Genomic DNA, 14,419 nt, shown 5'->3' on the forward strand with positions numbered 1-14,419 from the left:
AAGTAGGATAAAAACATAGTTGTATCATGATTCTATCCGATTAGGTTAGATCTAGAGCTTCTGGACGAAAATTAGAGTCTTTTTCTTGTACGGAAAATATAAAGAAATCCCTTGCTTGTATGGAAAGACCAATAACCTCATATATATGTGAGAGGTGATGACCGATTGAATAACATCAATCAAATCTATCAAATCTACTATACCTTTGCATGTTCAATTCATCTCTCTATCCTTGTACCTACACTTCTCCTTCTTCGTTATTTTACCCATGGCGGAAAGTTGCGAATCCACGAGGCTCTACGGGCGGTCAAGCCGACCTGGAGCAGCCCATAGTTGCCGCAACCTCCAACGGGGTCCCTTCCGACAAACCGGTGCTCCATGTCTAAAAATGCGCTAACCGAATTGTCTTGCGTACCGCGTTTCCGGCGTCAAGAGTACATAAGGATATGCCAGTGTAAGCCGGAGAATTTCCATCCTAGCATTGAGGCGGGCAGCTTTTAGGTCTTAGCCAGAATTTTGCGGTCTAGCTCTAGGCGGAAACTTTCGGGTCTAACACCCCCTTGCAGCTGCCCGCTCGTGCATGATTTTAAACATCAAGCTTTAGAGCATCTCAAATGCCGTCTCCCAAACCGTTCCTAAAGGGATTTGGCTGCCCCCAGCCGCCCGCCCTAAAGCCATTTTCGGTTCGGCGCGGCCCAACACGATGTCTAGCGCGAGGTCATTCCTGGTAGGGGACTCTGCGGGGCGCCATGCAAAACTAAAAGCGATGTGGTGACTGGCGGGCCAGCCGTGTCATCCATTCAAAGAAATTACATTTCTTTCACCACTTTCCTCCCTCCTGCCGCTTCTTCCTTTTATCCCTCCCACCGTTTTTTTTCATTTCTCCCTCCCGCCACTGATCTCTCCCACCTAGCTCGCCGGCGCCACTCATGAGGTTGGAGAATAATAATACACACAGCTAGGCCATAAATCGCAAGGCCTGTCTGTGACATGAGGCGGTCACCTATCCTAATTCAATAGTAAAACTATTTATGATGATTATAGAACTATGTTAATAATCATCTCATAATATAAACGTACATATTTGCCCTCGCAAAATATTAGGGCCACAGTGCTAGTTAGAGAGCGCATGGAGGATTATCTGACCGTCTTGGGCGTGTAGTTCTTGGCGAGGGCCACAAAAACAGCGAAGTTCACCACGGTAACGGCAACAACAAGCACGAAGTAGTAATCTAGGTGCCCATCATCCAGTTCCGGTGGAAACCAGCCCGTCCCGCCTCCCGTCGCAGTGACGGACGCGACTAGCATCACCAGCTGTGAGTTGATGAGATTTCCCAGCGACACGGACACGAAGTAGAACGCCGTGGACACGCCCTTCATCATCTCCGGCGACTGGTCGTAGAAGAAGTCCAGCTGCCCCACGGAGAGCGACGCATCCGAGACCGCCATCACCACGTACTGCGGCAGCAGCCACGCTATTCCCATAAGCTGATGATCCTGGGCCATCCGCAGCCTGCGCGCCTCGGTGCCCGCTGCCACGGCCACCGCGAGGGCCGCCGTGGCGTGCCCAAGCCCTATGAGCTGAAGCGGCGTGAGGCGCCAGGCCGGCTTCGTGGAGACACAGCTGTTGTAGAGCGCGACGTAGGCGGCGACGCAAACCGTCTCGACGGACGTGAGCGACGCGGCCGGGATGTGGGAGTCTGCTGTCTTGGTGCCCTGCTGCACGAACGTGGTCTGCGCCTGCGTGTTGGCGACGAAGTACACGGCCGAGGTGAGCCATATCGGGATCAGCCGCAGCAGGGTCTTGAGCTCCTCCACCTGCGTCACCGTGCACAGCCTCCATGGCCGGTTGCCGTGCTGATCCAGGTCGTCGTCCATGACAATGGCAGCCTTGTCCAAGAACCTGGTGCACGGTCGCTCTTTGTTAGTCTGAAGAAAATCAGTACAGTAGATTTGTTTCATGCCACTCCTAAAATTGTACCTGAACTGGCCAGTGTGCTGCAATCGTTCATGCACAGGATGCAGCAACGGGTTCTTGACATCCTCCTCCTCGTACAGTTGAGCGGCATCATCAGGTACCTTGAGTTTTACCTTGCGAGAGAGCGCGCATAGCACTTGGAAGACGCCTTTCCACGGGCTGCCCACTGGAGGCAGCATCCGGTACATGGGCGCCGTGGCGGCGAGGCCCACGACGACGACAGCCACGAACAACCCGCAGATGCCGTAGCCGAGCCCCCAGCTCACCTTGTCCTCGACCCAAACAAGCAGCGTCCCAGCGGTTAGCATGCCCATGTTGGCTACCGCGTAGTACCAGCTGAAGTAGGACGCCTTGGCCTTCTTGCCGTCATCGTCCCCGTCGTCAAATTGCTCCGCCGCGAACGACATGAAAACAGCCTTGGACGCGCCGATTCCGACGGCGCACAGGTATATGCCCGAAAGGAAGACCAGCTTCTGGCCGAGAGTCGCCGGTGCACACGGCGACGGCCTCAGAGACGGCAGCGTAGCTGAAGTGGTGACCATGGCTAATCCCTGTTGATTACGAGTTGTTCGTTCGTCAGAGAAGCAGAGTGTAAATGAAACAGCTGGCGGGCCGGTGTTCACTTACGACGATTGAAATGGAGAGGCCGATCAGCACCGTCTTGTACTTTCCCCAGTAGGAATCGGCAACGGCGGCGCCGAGCAGGGGCATGAGGTAGCTGACGCCGGCCCAGGAGTTGACGGTTGCCACATTGGAAGCACTGTCGCCACGGAGAACGTCCTGAAGATACACGATCAAGCTCAGGTAGACCCCGTAGAATGCAGTGACCTCCAAGAACTGCAGGCCTGGCACCAGGGAGATGATACACGATTGGCTTGCTAATTCAGATCAATCCTCCAGTCCAGTGTGAGAATTCATAAACATACCAAAACAACTCGAACTACCACTCTAGTACTGAAGTTTGGAACTCGTTTTGGAAAACTAAGTTTGGAACTGCTGTATAAAACTGACGACTTATGCTAGTAATTCACTTGTCCTGTAGAACAAAAACCGTACAGGGCAAAGGTCGTAGACACTCACACAAGATGACTTTGAGTGCCTTATCGGAGCAGTGACTCGCCGCCTTGTGCACCTCGTGCTCCCGCGCTTCCGAGCCCCGATTCGAACAAGACACCTGGCGCAATAAGTGAAAGCTCAAAATTACACACACGATTACATGTTTTGGCACAAGTTACTGGTATTCCTTTTTTGAGTCTCTTCCGCGCACAGGAATCGCTGAGCGTAATCGGGAGGAGGCACCGAGGTTGCTGGCTGCCAGAGGCACCGGGCGCGCCGCTAGATTCTCGTGGAGCACTGAAGCCGCGGCTCTGGATTGGGCGTTGCTCTTGCTCTGGCATCGATCTCTTATCGATACTACAGATTACTTGTACGTACCTCATCGTCCTCTAAGATCGGTCTCCTTAAGGCCCCGAGCCCGCGGTGGTCGGCGTCCATCTTCTTCTGAGCATTCACCGCCGTCTTCCCCTCCCAAAAGAACAGAACGCTGTGAATTTGGCCTGGGGTTGGGGATAATTGGGCAAAGAATCTAAATTGGATCACCGGGACAAGGACATGCCATTGCTATCTATCACTGCTATGGTACGCAGCGTTTCCCCCTTCATGGATTGGATATTTGCTGATTTTTAGTGATGCCAAAAGTTTTCTCCTTTTCTTTTATATACAAACTTGTAAGGAGGCCCTCGCAAATGCGATGGCGTCACCTTTAGATGTTGAAAGTATCAAATATCTACTTATTTTATCTTATGCAGATATTTCTTCCTTCCTTTTACTCCCTCAGTTCAAAATACCCACAATGTCATGGGTATGATACATTCTTCAATGAATAACTCCGAATTTTAGTTTCTACATGATTAGGTTGTTAAAACATAACATAAATAGTAAAGAAACAACTATTAAAAAATAATTATTGAACCAACTTGTTTTAAAGTCAAGGTTGTAGATTGGAGGCCACAAACCAAACTTTTTTTTGTCCACGGTCATTCCAACTATCACTGTGATCATGTACCGGTAGTTACTTAGCTAGAGTTACAAAGATCCCCCTCTTATGATCTATTTAGGTACTTATCCTTAAGATAAATACATTAAAGAAAATAATTTCTATTACTGCAAGAAATTAAATATTATTTGTACCACATTTGTCAAGCTTGCAATTAGTAATTACTTATATATAAGTTTCATTTCTTAGTATAGGCCCTCAACCATGAATTTGATTTCTTAGTATTAGTAATGCAATAATCCACAGTCGATGATGTTAGTGCTTTCTCATGGGGTCAATAATGCTAATCCCTCTTTTTGTGCCGGGAAGAAGATAAGAAAAGGCGAAGCCTTCTCTTGGTTTCCCGACTTTTTTTTGCTTCTAAATACTACCCTCTCTCGGTTTGATTTTGGTCCAGCCTACCGTGAGGATCCCGTACATCGTCTTTCTCCCTCATGGGTTCCCATGGTTCCTATATGGTGCGTTTCTCCTTTTTTTAACTGATTCGACCCGAAGTGATATCTTGACGCGTTTTCCGTGGATAAGTTGGCAACGCTCCAGCTCACATTGCTCTGATTTTGGATACAGTACATTGGAATTCTGAAGCACCACCATGAACGCTACCGCATGTGTGCCTGTGATGCGGTAAGGAACCACCCTGTTGTGTTATATTGGCATCAAGAAAATCCTCCCAACGTTCAAAACAACAAATGGGAGTGGGTAGAATTAGGGCAGTACTACCGGTTGACAGTAGTACCGGACAACTTACGGAAACCCAAAAATGGCTCCTTGACATAGGCATCCCCAATGGGCTTACCAAAGATGGTACCCGGGGTTTACTGAAGGCCCACGAGTCGACAAATACGAAGCTCGGAAGCCCAGTTAGTTGTTGATAAGTAAAGATAGAATTGTATTAGGAATAAAGAGATTTGTAACTTTACGGGTTGAACTCAAAGAGTCCCCCGGAATCTGTAAACTTGTGTAATACGAAACCCTCGGCTCCGCCTCCTATATAAGGGGGAGTCGAGGGACGAAGAGAGGATCGATTTCATTGTCAACACCACCCTAGTTTTCTAGTAGTCGAGTACTTTTCCGGCTGAAACCCTCGAGATCTACTTGCCCTCTACTTCCAACTAAACCCTAGTCTACAATCTGTAGGCATTGACAAGTTAATACATTGTCAATTGGCGCCGTCTGTGGGGATTAGAGGCGACAAGAAGCTGATCTCGATGGCACGTTCAAGATCGTCAACGTCTTCGGTGGGAAGCAACGCGATGGATAGAGGTAAACGGATCGAAACTGATCTAGTCGATTTTGTTCCTCACCCTCCCTCCCGTTTGGATGCATATGCGTATCTGGAGGAGCCTATGGAGATGACGTTCGGAAAGTTCCACTTCCGCGTCGGAAAAGAAGGATCGCATCGTCTCGAGGTTCCGCTTTCGTCGGGATTGTCGGCGGTCGATTCCGATTTTTCGGACTCATCATCGTCGTTCGAGACAGGCGATGAAGAGGTTTCGCCGCCACGCTTCGTCAGAACTGCGACAAGCGAAAAGCTCGCCAAGATCTTTGGCAACATGTCCTTCGAGTCGTCTGCGGACTCCAATATAAGCAGCGGCTCAGATAGCGTCGACAGCTTCAGCTTCATCGACAAGTCCACTATTGTTGGAGAGGTCTTCACCGATCTATACGACGGTGTCACCGATCCCGACAAAGGTCAAAATTTAAAATATCATCAGATCTATGCAATTGGAGGTACAAGTCGACCGCAACAGGAAACATCAGAGGATTTCGATAACGCGGGAAATCCGTACGCCGATCCCGCTGATCTCACGCGAGGCTTGGGAACCAAATATGTCAGACCTGGAACACGACAGATGGTGCAACTTCCGCAGGCAGTGTGGGATAGAGTTGCAAGAGCTATTGATGGCACAAGGCCAATGACTGTAACTGCGACAGCTGAAGAAATACCTTGTCACTCCTAGAACCCTTCGGTAACCCCAAAACGAATTTTCAGAAGTTGACCGGAAGTAGGGCGGTACTATAGCTAGTACCAACCAACTTCTGGCCATACAAGTTGGGGAATGAGAAAATGATCAGCAACCAAGCTACCAAGCAGTTGTACTTCTTTGGAATGGCCAAAACTTCCGGCTCTCAAATTTATCTAGAAATCAATTTACGAAAACTACAATATATAAAGTTTGGAAATTCCGATTGAAGTGAAACCAACTTTATTGGAAAGATAACGACAAGAGATAACCCACATAAGATGTGGATTAGGTTTTTTTGCATGAATTAAGAGGTGGAACCTCTCAATAAAAACAATCTAGAAAAACTCCAAACTCGGAAACGCAAAAAGTTTTTCATACGAAATCTGTTTTCAATGAGCTGGAGCTTGTCATGAGAATGAGCATAAGATCTACAACATCACATGGATAAGAATCCAGAACAAACCAGAAATATGATGGAAATAATGCAAGGGTTTAATCTCTCTCCAAATGATACGATCAAGTTACTCATTCAGAGAGCCATCTTGATAGTACGACCAACTATCCTATAAGCCGTTCTCCACACTACACCATGAGACCGGTAAGAAAGTAACACTATCAAGAACAAACCTTAACCTTGCAATTTCCACTTGAGTTAGATGATGAAGAAGTCGACCGTTATAAGATGGGATGCTTTTCTTGTTGTGCTTGCTTGATGAAGTCTTGCAAATTGCTCCCCCATAATCCACTTTGGGAGAGCTTCTTTTTCGACATATCGATCTTCATGTATCCATGATCACCATTTGGATGGAAAGCTAAGTATTTGTATAATGTATATGTTCTTCAATGAACATCATTTCTTCTGTCTTCATATTATTGATGCCTTGAAGATGCACATGAGATCTCTTCTTCTTCTTCTTCTTCTTCTTCTTCTTCTTCAAGTCATACTTGTCACCTGATCGTATTCATTTGCTTCTTCTTGCAACCTTGAAGCCAACATATGGTTCGAGTATTTCTTATGGACAAAAGCTATAAGTGAAACTCAATGCAAACATTAGTCTATAGGGATTATCATTAATTACCAAAACCAGAAATGGGGCTCCATGCACTTTCAACTACTTTGTCTGCACAAGCGATGTCGAGGAAGGAGATAACGCGAGCTCAGGCGTGATACGATGAAAGCCGAAAATGGGGCAGGAAGGATTCTATCACCTCCCGCCGAGCACTCACCCCTATTTCTACCCTCCACTCTCAGCACTCACCATCCAATTCGAAACCTCCGCCCCACTTTCCAAGCTCCACCTCTGGTTTGACAACAGGTAAGCGTCTCATATATATTTGATCGGTGGTGGCGGAAAGGCTACTTTATCTTCTCCATAGAGTTCTCCTCCGCCAACAATGAAAGTATCTGCACCTCCAACTTGTAGACCTAGAATCTTGGTAGAGCTTGCCAAATCTAGGTACAATTTACATGGGAGCATCTTGTTAACCGGCGGTCTAGGGTAGTATGGTCGAAATGTATTGCTTGTAAGATGAAATTTACACTTCCATTTGACATATCTACTTGAATCTACGCACATAGATTCACCTTCTGTAATCTACATTAGTGATTGTTCATATCGTGTACTTTATGATGTGTCAGATGTTGCAATGACTATGATATGTGGTGATTCTAGGACTCGTTGTGTGACGACTTTAGTCAGGCCTTTGTTTGCGTTGGGCATCCTAGATCCCCTCGCAAGTGCCTGATTCTCTTCCCATTGCTAAGTCGCAGTTTTCGCTATCGGATGTGTCTATCGACAAGGGCCATGTGTTTTCCCTCGTGTCCAAGGTTGCTGCAGATGTGGCAGCAAGGATGGACGGCATGAAGAAGATAATAGCCAAGAACCACACTGATGCGGAGAAGGCCATGAAGACTATGTAGAATGGGGCCATGAAATCAAGGAAGTCCATCTCATTGCCTTGGCCAAGGCCCTCCTGGAGCATTGCAGTGATAACGCTATCTCCATGTAGGTGTACAACCACCTGATCCTCCACTTCCTCAGGTGGCTCTCTGTTAGCAAGCTCTGCGATCTCAGCGGACCTCCTGGAGGCTGAGCGCTACCATGGACACGTCGCGGATGACACACTTCCCTTCACCATAGTAATACTTCATTGATAACTTGCGTAACTAACACGTACACCGCCTTTCTGTCGTAGGATCATTCCAAGGATGGAGAGTTCTTGAACACACCCATTGTGAACTACGATGAGATACATATCATCTTCTTCGGCCTTGCCACCAGGATGTATGCCATGGGCTCAAAGGAGACCCTTGGAACACCTCTAGTTGCCCCTTCAGTTGAGGATGGTGACACCCATGAGTCCGATGGATTGGCCTGCGAAGGCATCACTAAGAATCCTACTGACACATCTAAAAGGGTGTATGTAGGTAAGAGGAAGATGGTGCCTTTTCTTAAGACGAGCTCGTGGCCTTCACCAACATGACAATCACTATGAGGGACGTCGCAGAGGCCATCCGGGACATGCACCCTGACTTGTACCATCAGTCATTGATAGTGTTGACTTTAGTGAGGAGTCTCTCATTGCAGCGCTCAGCCGCTCACCCACCTCATCCATCGCAAGACCAAGGGCACTAGCTTTGTTGGCATGGTGCCGCAACATAGGGTCCTTTGGCTCGGGATCTACCTAGCCAAGTACTACTACAATCTGTAGTGGTGCCCTTGGGGCCATGGAGGTGGGGAGGCATGCATGGAGGTGATGGTGATAATCATGCCTTGATGATGGCGATGTACATTTTATGTAGCTAGGGCTTAAAGACTTCATATGGTTTGTAACTATCATGAGGTGGTATATACTATCCCCTCATGTGATGGTGATCTTATGGTGTATGGATGATGCCCCCTTTCGATGTGGTGGTAGGTTGAAGCCATGGTTGTAGTTCTAGGATGAACTTGTGATCCACTTGTGGTAAATGATACTACATGGTCCTCTTATGTTATGATTTTGTGTGAACTTAAAATGACTAAGGGAGGGTTTTATGTAAATAAAGAGAGGGTTTTAAGTAACAACTAACAAAGATCAAAAGACAAACAAAGTGAAGTAAACCAGAAAAGTAAACTGAAATGGTTGTAGCTATATGATTCAATAGAATGAAAGTTGGTTTCTATGCTTTCGGTATCACTAGTACTAGAGGGGTTAATATATGTGATCCATATTATATAAGATATTAATTAGACAAATAAACATCCCCCTTATGATTACCGGTCTATCACAAATTTGTGCACTATGTATAATACTTGTGTGTCACTCGCAAGACAATAGTACACTTCCGGATCAAACGATCTCGTGAAACTCATATTCGTAATCCATGTTCTCAAATAGTATTTCAACAACATATTCTAACTTGACACACTATATCATACCTCGGCCTAGAACCAGATCAATTCCTCACACATGGATGAATTATAAAACATAGATAAATATAGAATGAAGGTCACAACTATGTTCAATTTAACAAATGCACAGACCAAGGAGAGAGATGGGGGCGTTGATGGAGATGGCAGTGAGCTGGTGGCGCGCAAGGACTAGGGCCGGCGCCCGGTGCATGGTGGCGATGCCTCAATTTCCTCCTCTTCCTCGGATGCCATGATGGTGGTGGTGTTGGAGAACTATCAATGGAGGTGACACGATGGCTGGGCTCCGCTGTGTGAAGATGTGATGGAATTAGTGATTGTGGGTAGGGTTTCCCCCTCCTTATATAGCTCCACAGAGGTCGGTTTTCAGTCTGGGGTAACCCCACACTAGATATGACCTTTGGGCCTTCACAAATATTGTTCTATTTGACAAAAATGTCCCGAGGTCCATACGGCCATGTGGTACGGTCATCACAGCCGTACCAGTGGTCGTTAAAGTTCCAGACTCCTGCAGTAATTTGGGCGCCATTTATTCATACGGACTCTAATTTAGGTGTTCTTTGGATCGTTGGATTCGAATAGACAAGGGTTAAAATACCATGATATTGGATCTTTATTATATTGTGATGGAAAATTGACATCTTTCTTCCCTTGAAATGGCTAAGTTCTGGTGCCATGTAACTCCTCCATATTGCCTCCCTTTGGCTCCTTTCCTCGTGCTTTGTCTATAAAGATTCATAACACCTACTCACACCAAAGGTAAGGAAAAATGATGAAACCCTACTAAAACTATTTGTTGTTTAAATCTCCCATGAAAATGAATTAATATTTGCAATCATGCATTAGGACATAGTTAAAGCTAGATAAGCATGTAATGAGACAAAAAAATATAAATATATAGTAAAAAACACATCATCTTTTGACTCATCAGTAAGCAATGCTCGAATCTTCATCAATAAGTAAAATAAATGTAACGTATACTTACGCCGGAAATTCAATTCGGCTCCCGGGTGCGTATGCTCCCTCTACCAATAAAACATATTTTCAAGTGTGGAAAAATTTTGACAAAAAATTCTTCATGTACATCTCCATAATATATGTGCATGCGTCAAGTTTCACGAAAAAATAATATTTTTTGTGGCCTATGTAAAAAAGAGAAAATTTATTCTGTGAAAAGCATTATTTTCAGCACGGAATTTTGTCTTTTTTACACACGTCACATGATAAGTTTATTTTTTATGAAACGACTTTGTGAGCGCGTAGCACGTGAAGTTGTACGTGCGAATTTTTTGTTTCAGTTTTTTTGAAATTTAAAATATGTGTAAGATGCATTTCAAAATATAGGGAGCATATGCTCCCATGTTCCAAAACACCACTCCCATACTTACGCACCGTACAATGAAAGAAAAACATCAAGTTATTCGAGAAATCTGAAGTATATAGACATAGAGTATGTATACACATCAATTCAGTAGACATGAATGATGGAGTAACCATACAACATGCATCAATCACGCATGGTAAAGTCCCATACTCATGAACGTAACGGTTCTCTAGGGTGCAGGTGTAAACTTCATGCAGATTGGTGGTTTAATCTTGGCAAGGGCAAGCAGGGATGAAGGAAACGTCCATATGCCATCCCCACATATCAAACCAGATGCAACTGCAGGAACCATGTAGCCAGCCTCTTTTTTGTTTATCTTGTTCCAGACGAAAACCACCAAACTCCCAACACACATATCAATAGCAAAGCTTCCGCCTACAAGGAATGGAACCGCCATTGCCATTGGAAGGGGAACATATTTCCTATACTTGTGTGGCATGACATCTCTTCCCATGCTGAGCAGTGCTGCAAATGCGAAAAATCCACCAGATAGTGCTAGACAGTACTTTGGCAGCACTGAGAACCCCTCAACACCAAGTATTACCATATTACGGTATATCAGTGCATACGGTGCCTTCCAATAACCAGTCGGGTTGCCAATATCAAATGTCGTGTAGAAGAGCATGAACGTCAGGGGGGAGACAATGCAACCCATGACTGTCCCAATGGCTTGTGCCACCATCATTGATTTTGGTGATGTTTGAGTGAGATAATCTGTCTTAAAGTCTTGCATCAAGTCTGCAGATATAAGCACCAGTTGCTTCACCAATGTACCGGTAACAAGCCCTGCAACGACACCATTATCCCTGCCAGCCCAACCCGCAAAGATGAAGAGACTGATCTTTCCGTAGTTATAGCCCATGTTGATATCGGTAAGCCCCGTGCCATAGGAGTTGGCAAATCCAAGCATGGGGGCGACGACATAAGCTATAACTACGTAGTACCATTTTACGTGTCGAAATATTATTGGCGTGGTAACCACTGCAATGATGCTTATCAAGGCATACCCGGTATATGCCATCCAAGCAGGTAGATTGTGTTAAAAGTTTAGTTGTAACCGTACTGATACGATCCTAAACCTGTATAGCGGATCCTGTCTACAGATGGATAGATAGATAACTCATGGTTGTTAGTTGTTGTATCATATCCAATTGTGAACCCTAGCTCTATGAGCTGTGTATAAATACACCTGACGCCGGTTGCTACAGGCACGGCACAATCTATACTTCTCCTTGTTGTTTTATATGGTATCAGAGCCAACACTACCAAACCACCATGGCTCCGAACCCTTCGCTGTCCCCGGTTCCGATCAACATCGCGGCCACGCTGAGTGCCGCCATCTCCATCAAGTTAGATCAGGAGAATTACCTGCTCTGGAAAGCGCAGGCCCTGCCGGCGCTCCACGGCAATGATCTGTTTGGCTTCATCGACAGATCCAACGCCGCGCCGCCAACACGCATCCCGGCAGCGGTCGGGAGCTCGAATCACGTTGATAATCCTGAGTACGCTGCCTGTCACAAGCAAGATCAGCAAGTCCTGAGTGGACTGCTCACCTCCCTCACGCCTGCCGTCCTTGGCCACGTCCAGCTGTTGAAGACGTCGGCGCAGGTCTGGGAGGCCCTGGATCGGACTTTCGCCTCCAGGTCCAAGGCGCGGATAGTGCAACTCCGCACCGCGCTGGTAAAGCCGAAGAAAAGGGACACCTCCATGTCCGCTTACTACCAGCACATGAAGAAGATCGCCGACACGATGGCGACGATCGGCAACCCGCTCAGCGACGACGAGGTTGTCTCCTACATCCTCGCTGGGCTAGGCGAGGATCACGAAAACTTCACCACCTCAATGAGTGTGATCGCAGCTAACGAGGACTTCATGCTCGGCGATCTGTATGGGCACCTCACGGCGTACGAGGCTCGCACCGGCGGCCGCTCTTCGGGTGGTCACCACGACGCACTCCGCCAACAACACCTCACGCGGCGGCGGATGTGGGGACTTCTAGCCTTTCCAGCGAGGCGGAGGCGGGCGCAGCCGTGGCGATGGAGGCCGCGGCAACGGCGGAGGCCGCTATGGAGGCTACAATGGTGGAGGCTACGGCGGCGGTGGCTACTATGGAGGAGGCCATGGTGGAGGCCGTGGCGATCGCGATGGTGATACGTCTCCGACGTATCGATAATTTCTTATGTTCCATGCCACATTATTGATGATATCTACATGTTTTATACATACTTTATTTCATATTTATGCATTTTCCGGCACTAACCTATTAACGAGATGCCGAAGAGCCAGTTGCTATTTTCTGCTGTTTTTGGTTTCAGAAATCCTAGTAAGGAAATATTCTCGGAATTGGACGAAATCAACGCCCAGGGGCCTATTTTGCCACGAAGCTTCCAGAAGACCGAAAGGATCACGAAGTGGGGCCACGAGGCGACGACACGCCAGGGCGGCGCGGCCTGGGCCACGGCCGCGCGGCCTGCTCGTGTGGGTCCCTCGCGTCGCCTCCGACCTGCCCTTCCGCCTACTTAAAGCCTCCGTCGCGAAACCCCCGGTATCGAGAGCCACGATACGGAAAACCTTGCCGAGACGCCGCCGCCGCCAATCCCATCTCGGGGATTACGGAGATCGCCTCCGGCACCCTGCCGGAGAGGGGAATCATCTCCCGGAGGACTCTTCACCGCCATGGTCGCCTCCGGAGTGATGAGTGAGTAGTTCACCCCTGGACTATGGGTCCATAGCAGTAGCTAGATTGTCGTCTTCTCCTTTTGTGCTTCATTGTTGGATCTTGTGAGCTGCCTAACATGATCAAGATCATCTATCTGTAATGCTATATGTTGTGTTTGTCGGGATCCGATGGATAGAGAATACTATGTTATGTTGATTATCAATCTATTACCTATGTGTTGTTTATGATCTTGCATGCTCTCCGTTATTAGTAGAGGCTCTTGCCAAGTTTTTACTCTTAACTCCAAGAGGGAGTATTTATGCTCGATAGTGGGTTCATGCCTCCAATAAATGCTGGGACGAGTGACGGAAAGTTCTAAGGTTGTGGATGTGCTTGTTGCCACTAGGGATAAAACATTGATGCTATGTCCGAGGATGTAGTTATTGATTATATTACGCACCATACTTAATGCAATTGTCTATTGTTTGCAACTTAATACTTGGAAGGGGTTCGGATGATAACCTCGAAGGTGGACTTTTTAGGCATAGATGCATGCTGGATAGCGGTCTATGTACTTTGTCGTAATGCCCAATTAAATCTCACTATACTTTTCATATCATGTATGTGCATTGTCATGCCCTCTCTATTTGTCAATTGCCCGACTGTAATTTGTTCACCCAACATGCTATTTATCTTATGGGAGAGACACCTCTAGTGAACTGTGGACCCCGGTCCTATTCTTTACATTGAATACAATCTACTGCAATACTTGTTTTACTGTTTTCTGCAAACAATCATCATCCACACTATACATCTAATCCTTTGTTACAGCAAGCCGGTGAGATCGACAACCTCCATTGTTTCGTTGGGGCAAAGTACTTTGGTTGTGTTGTGCGGGTTCCACGTTGGCGCCGGAATCCCGGTGTTGCGCCGCACTACATCCCGCTGCCATCAACCTTCGA

General features: G+C 46.9%; 2 protein-coding genes across 2 annotated transcripts; both read right to left on the reverse strand.

Moving 5' to 3' along the window:
- Positions 1–1,047: 1,047 nt before the first annotated feature.
- On the reverse strand, positions 1,048–3,628 carry LOC124676155 (protein NRT1/ PTR FAMILY 8.5-like). Its single transcript, XM_047212230.1, has 5 exons — positions 3,413–3,628; positions 3,059–3,152; positions 2,606–2,823; positions 1,982–2,529; positions 1,048–1,903 (listed from the first exon to the last, which is right to left on the reverse strand). The coding sequence occupies exons 1-5, from the start codon at positions 3,470–3,472 to the stop codon at positions 1,138–1,140; spliced, it is 1,686 nt and encodes a 561-aa protein (XP_047068186.1). The 5' UTR covers positions 3,473–3,628; the 3' UTR covers positions 1,048–1,137.
- A 7,339-nt stretch (positions 3,629–10,967) lies between these two features.
- On the reverse strand, positions 10,968–11,831 carry LOC124671703 (iron-phytosiderophore transporter yellow stripe 1-like; the record flags this gene model as incomplete). The annotated part of the gene is made up of 1 exon (XM_047208045.1): positions 10,968–11,831. A coding segment is annotated over one exon (864 nt), but the record flags the coding sequence as incomplete, so codon positions are not given.
- Between the last annotated feature and the right edge of the window lie 2,588 nt (positions 11,832–14,419).

The sequence above is a fragment of the Lolium rigidum genome, chromosome 7, assembly GCF_022539505.1.
Source record: "Lolium rigidum isolate FL_2022 chromosome 7, APGP_CSIRO_Lrig_0.1, whole genome shotgun sequence".
In the NCBI taxonomy this organism is placed as follows: Eukaryota; Viridiplantae; Streptophyta; class Magnoliopsida; order Poales; family Poaceae; genus Lolium; species Lolium rigidum.

Coding starts and splice junctions, on each gene's coding strand:
- LOC124676155 (XM_047212230.1), bottom strand. CDS start 3,472: ATGGACGCCGACCACCGCGGGCTCGGGGCCTTAAGGAGACCGATCTTA. Junction 3,153..3,412: donor CGATCTTAGAGGACGATGAG/GTACGTACAAGT, acceptor TTATTGCGCCAG/GTGTCTTGTTCGAATCGGGG. Junction 2,530..2,605: donor GCCTCTCCATTTCAATCGTC/GTAAGTGAACAC, acceptor CGTAATCAACAG/GGATTAGCCATGGTCACCAC.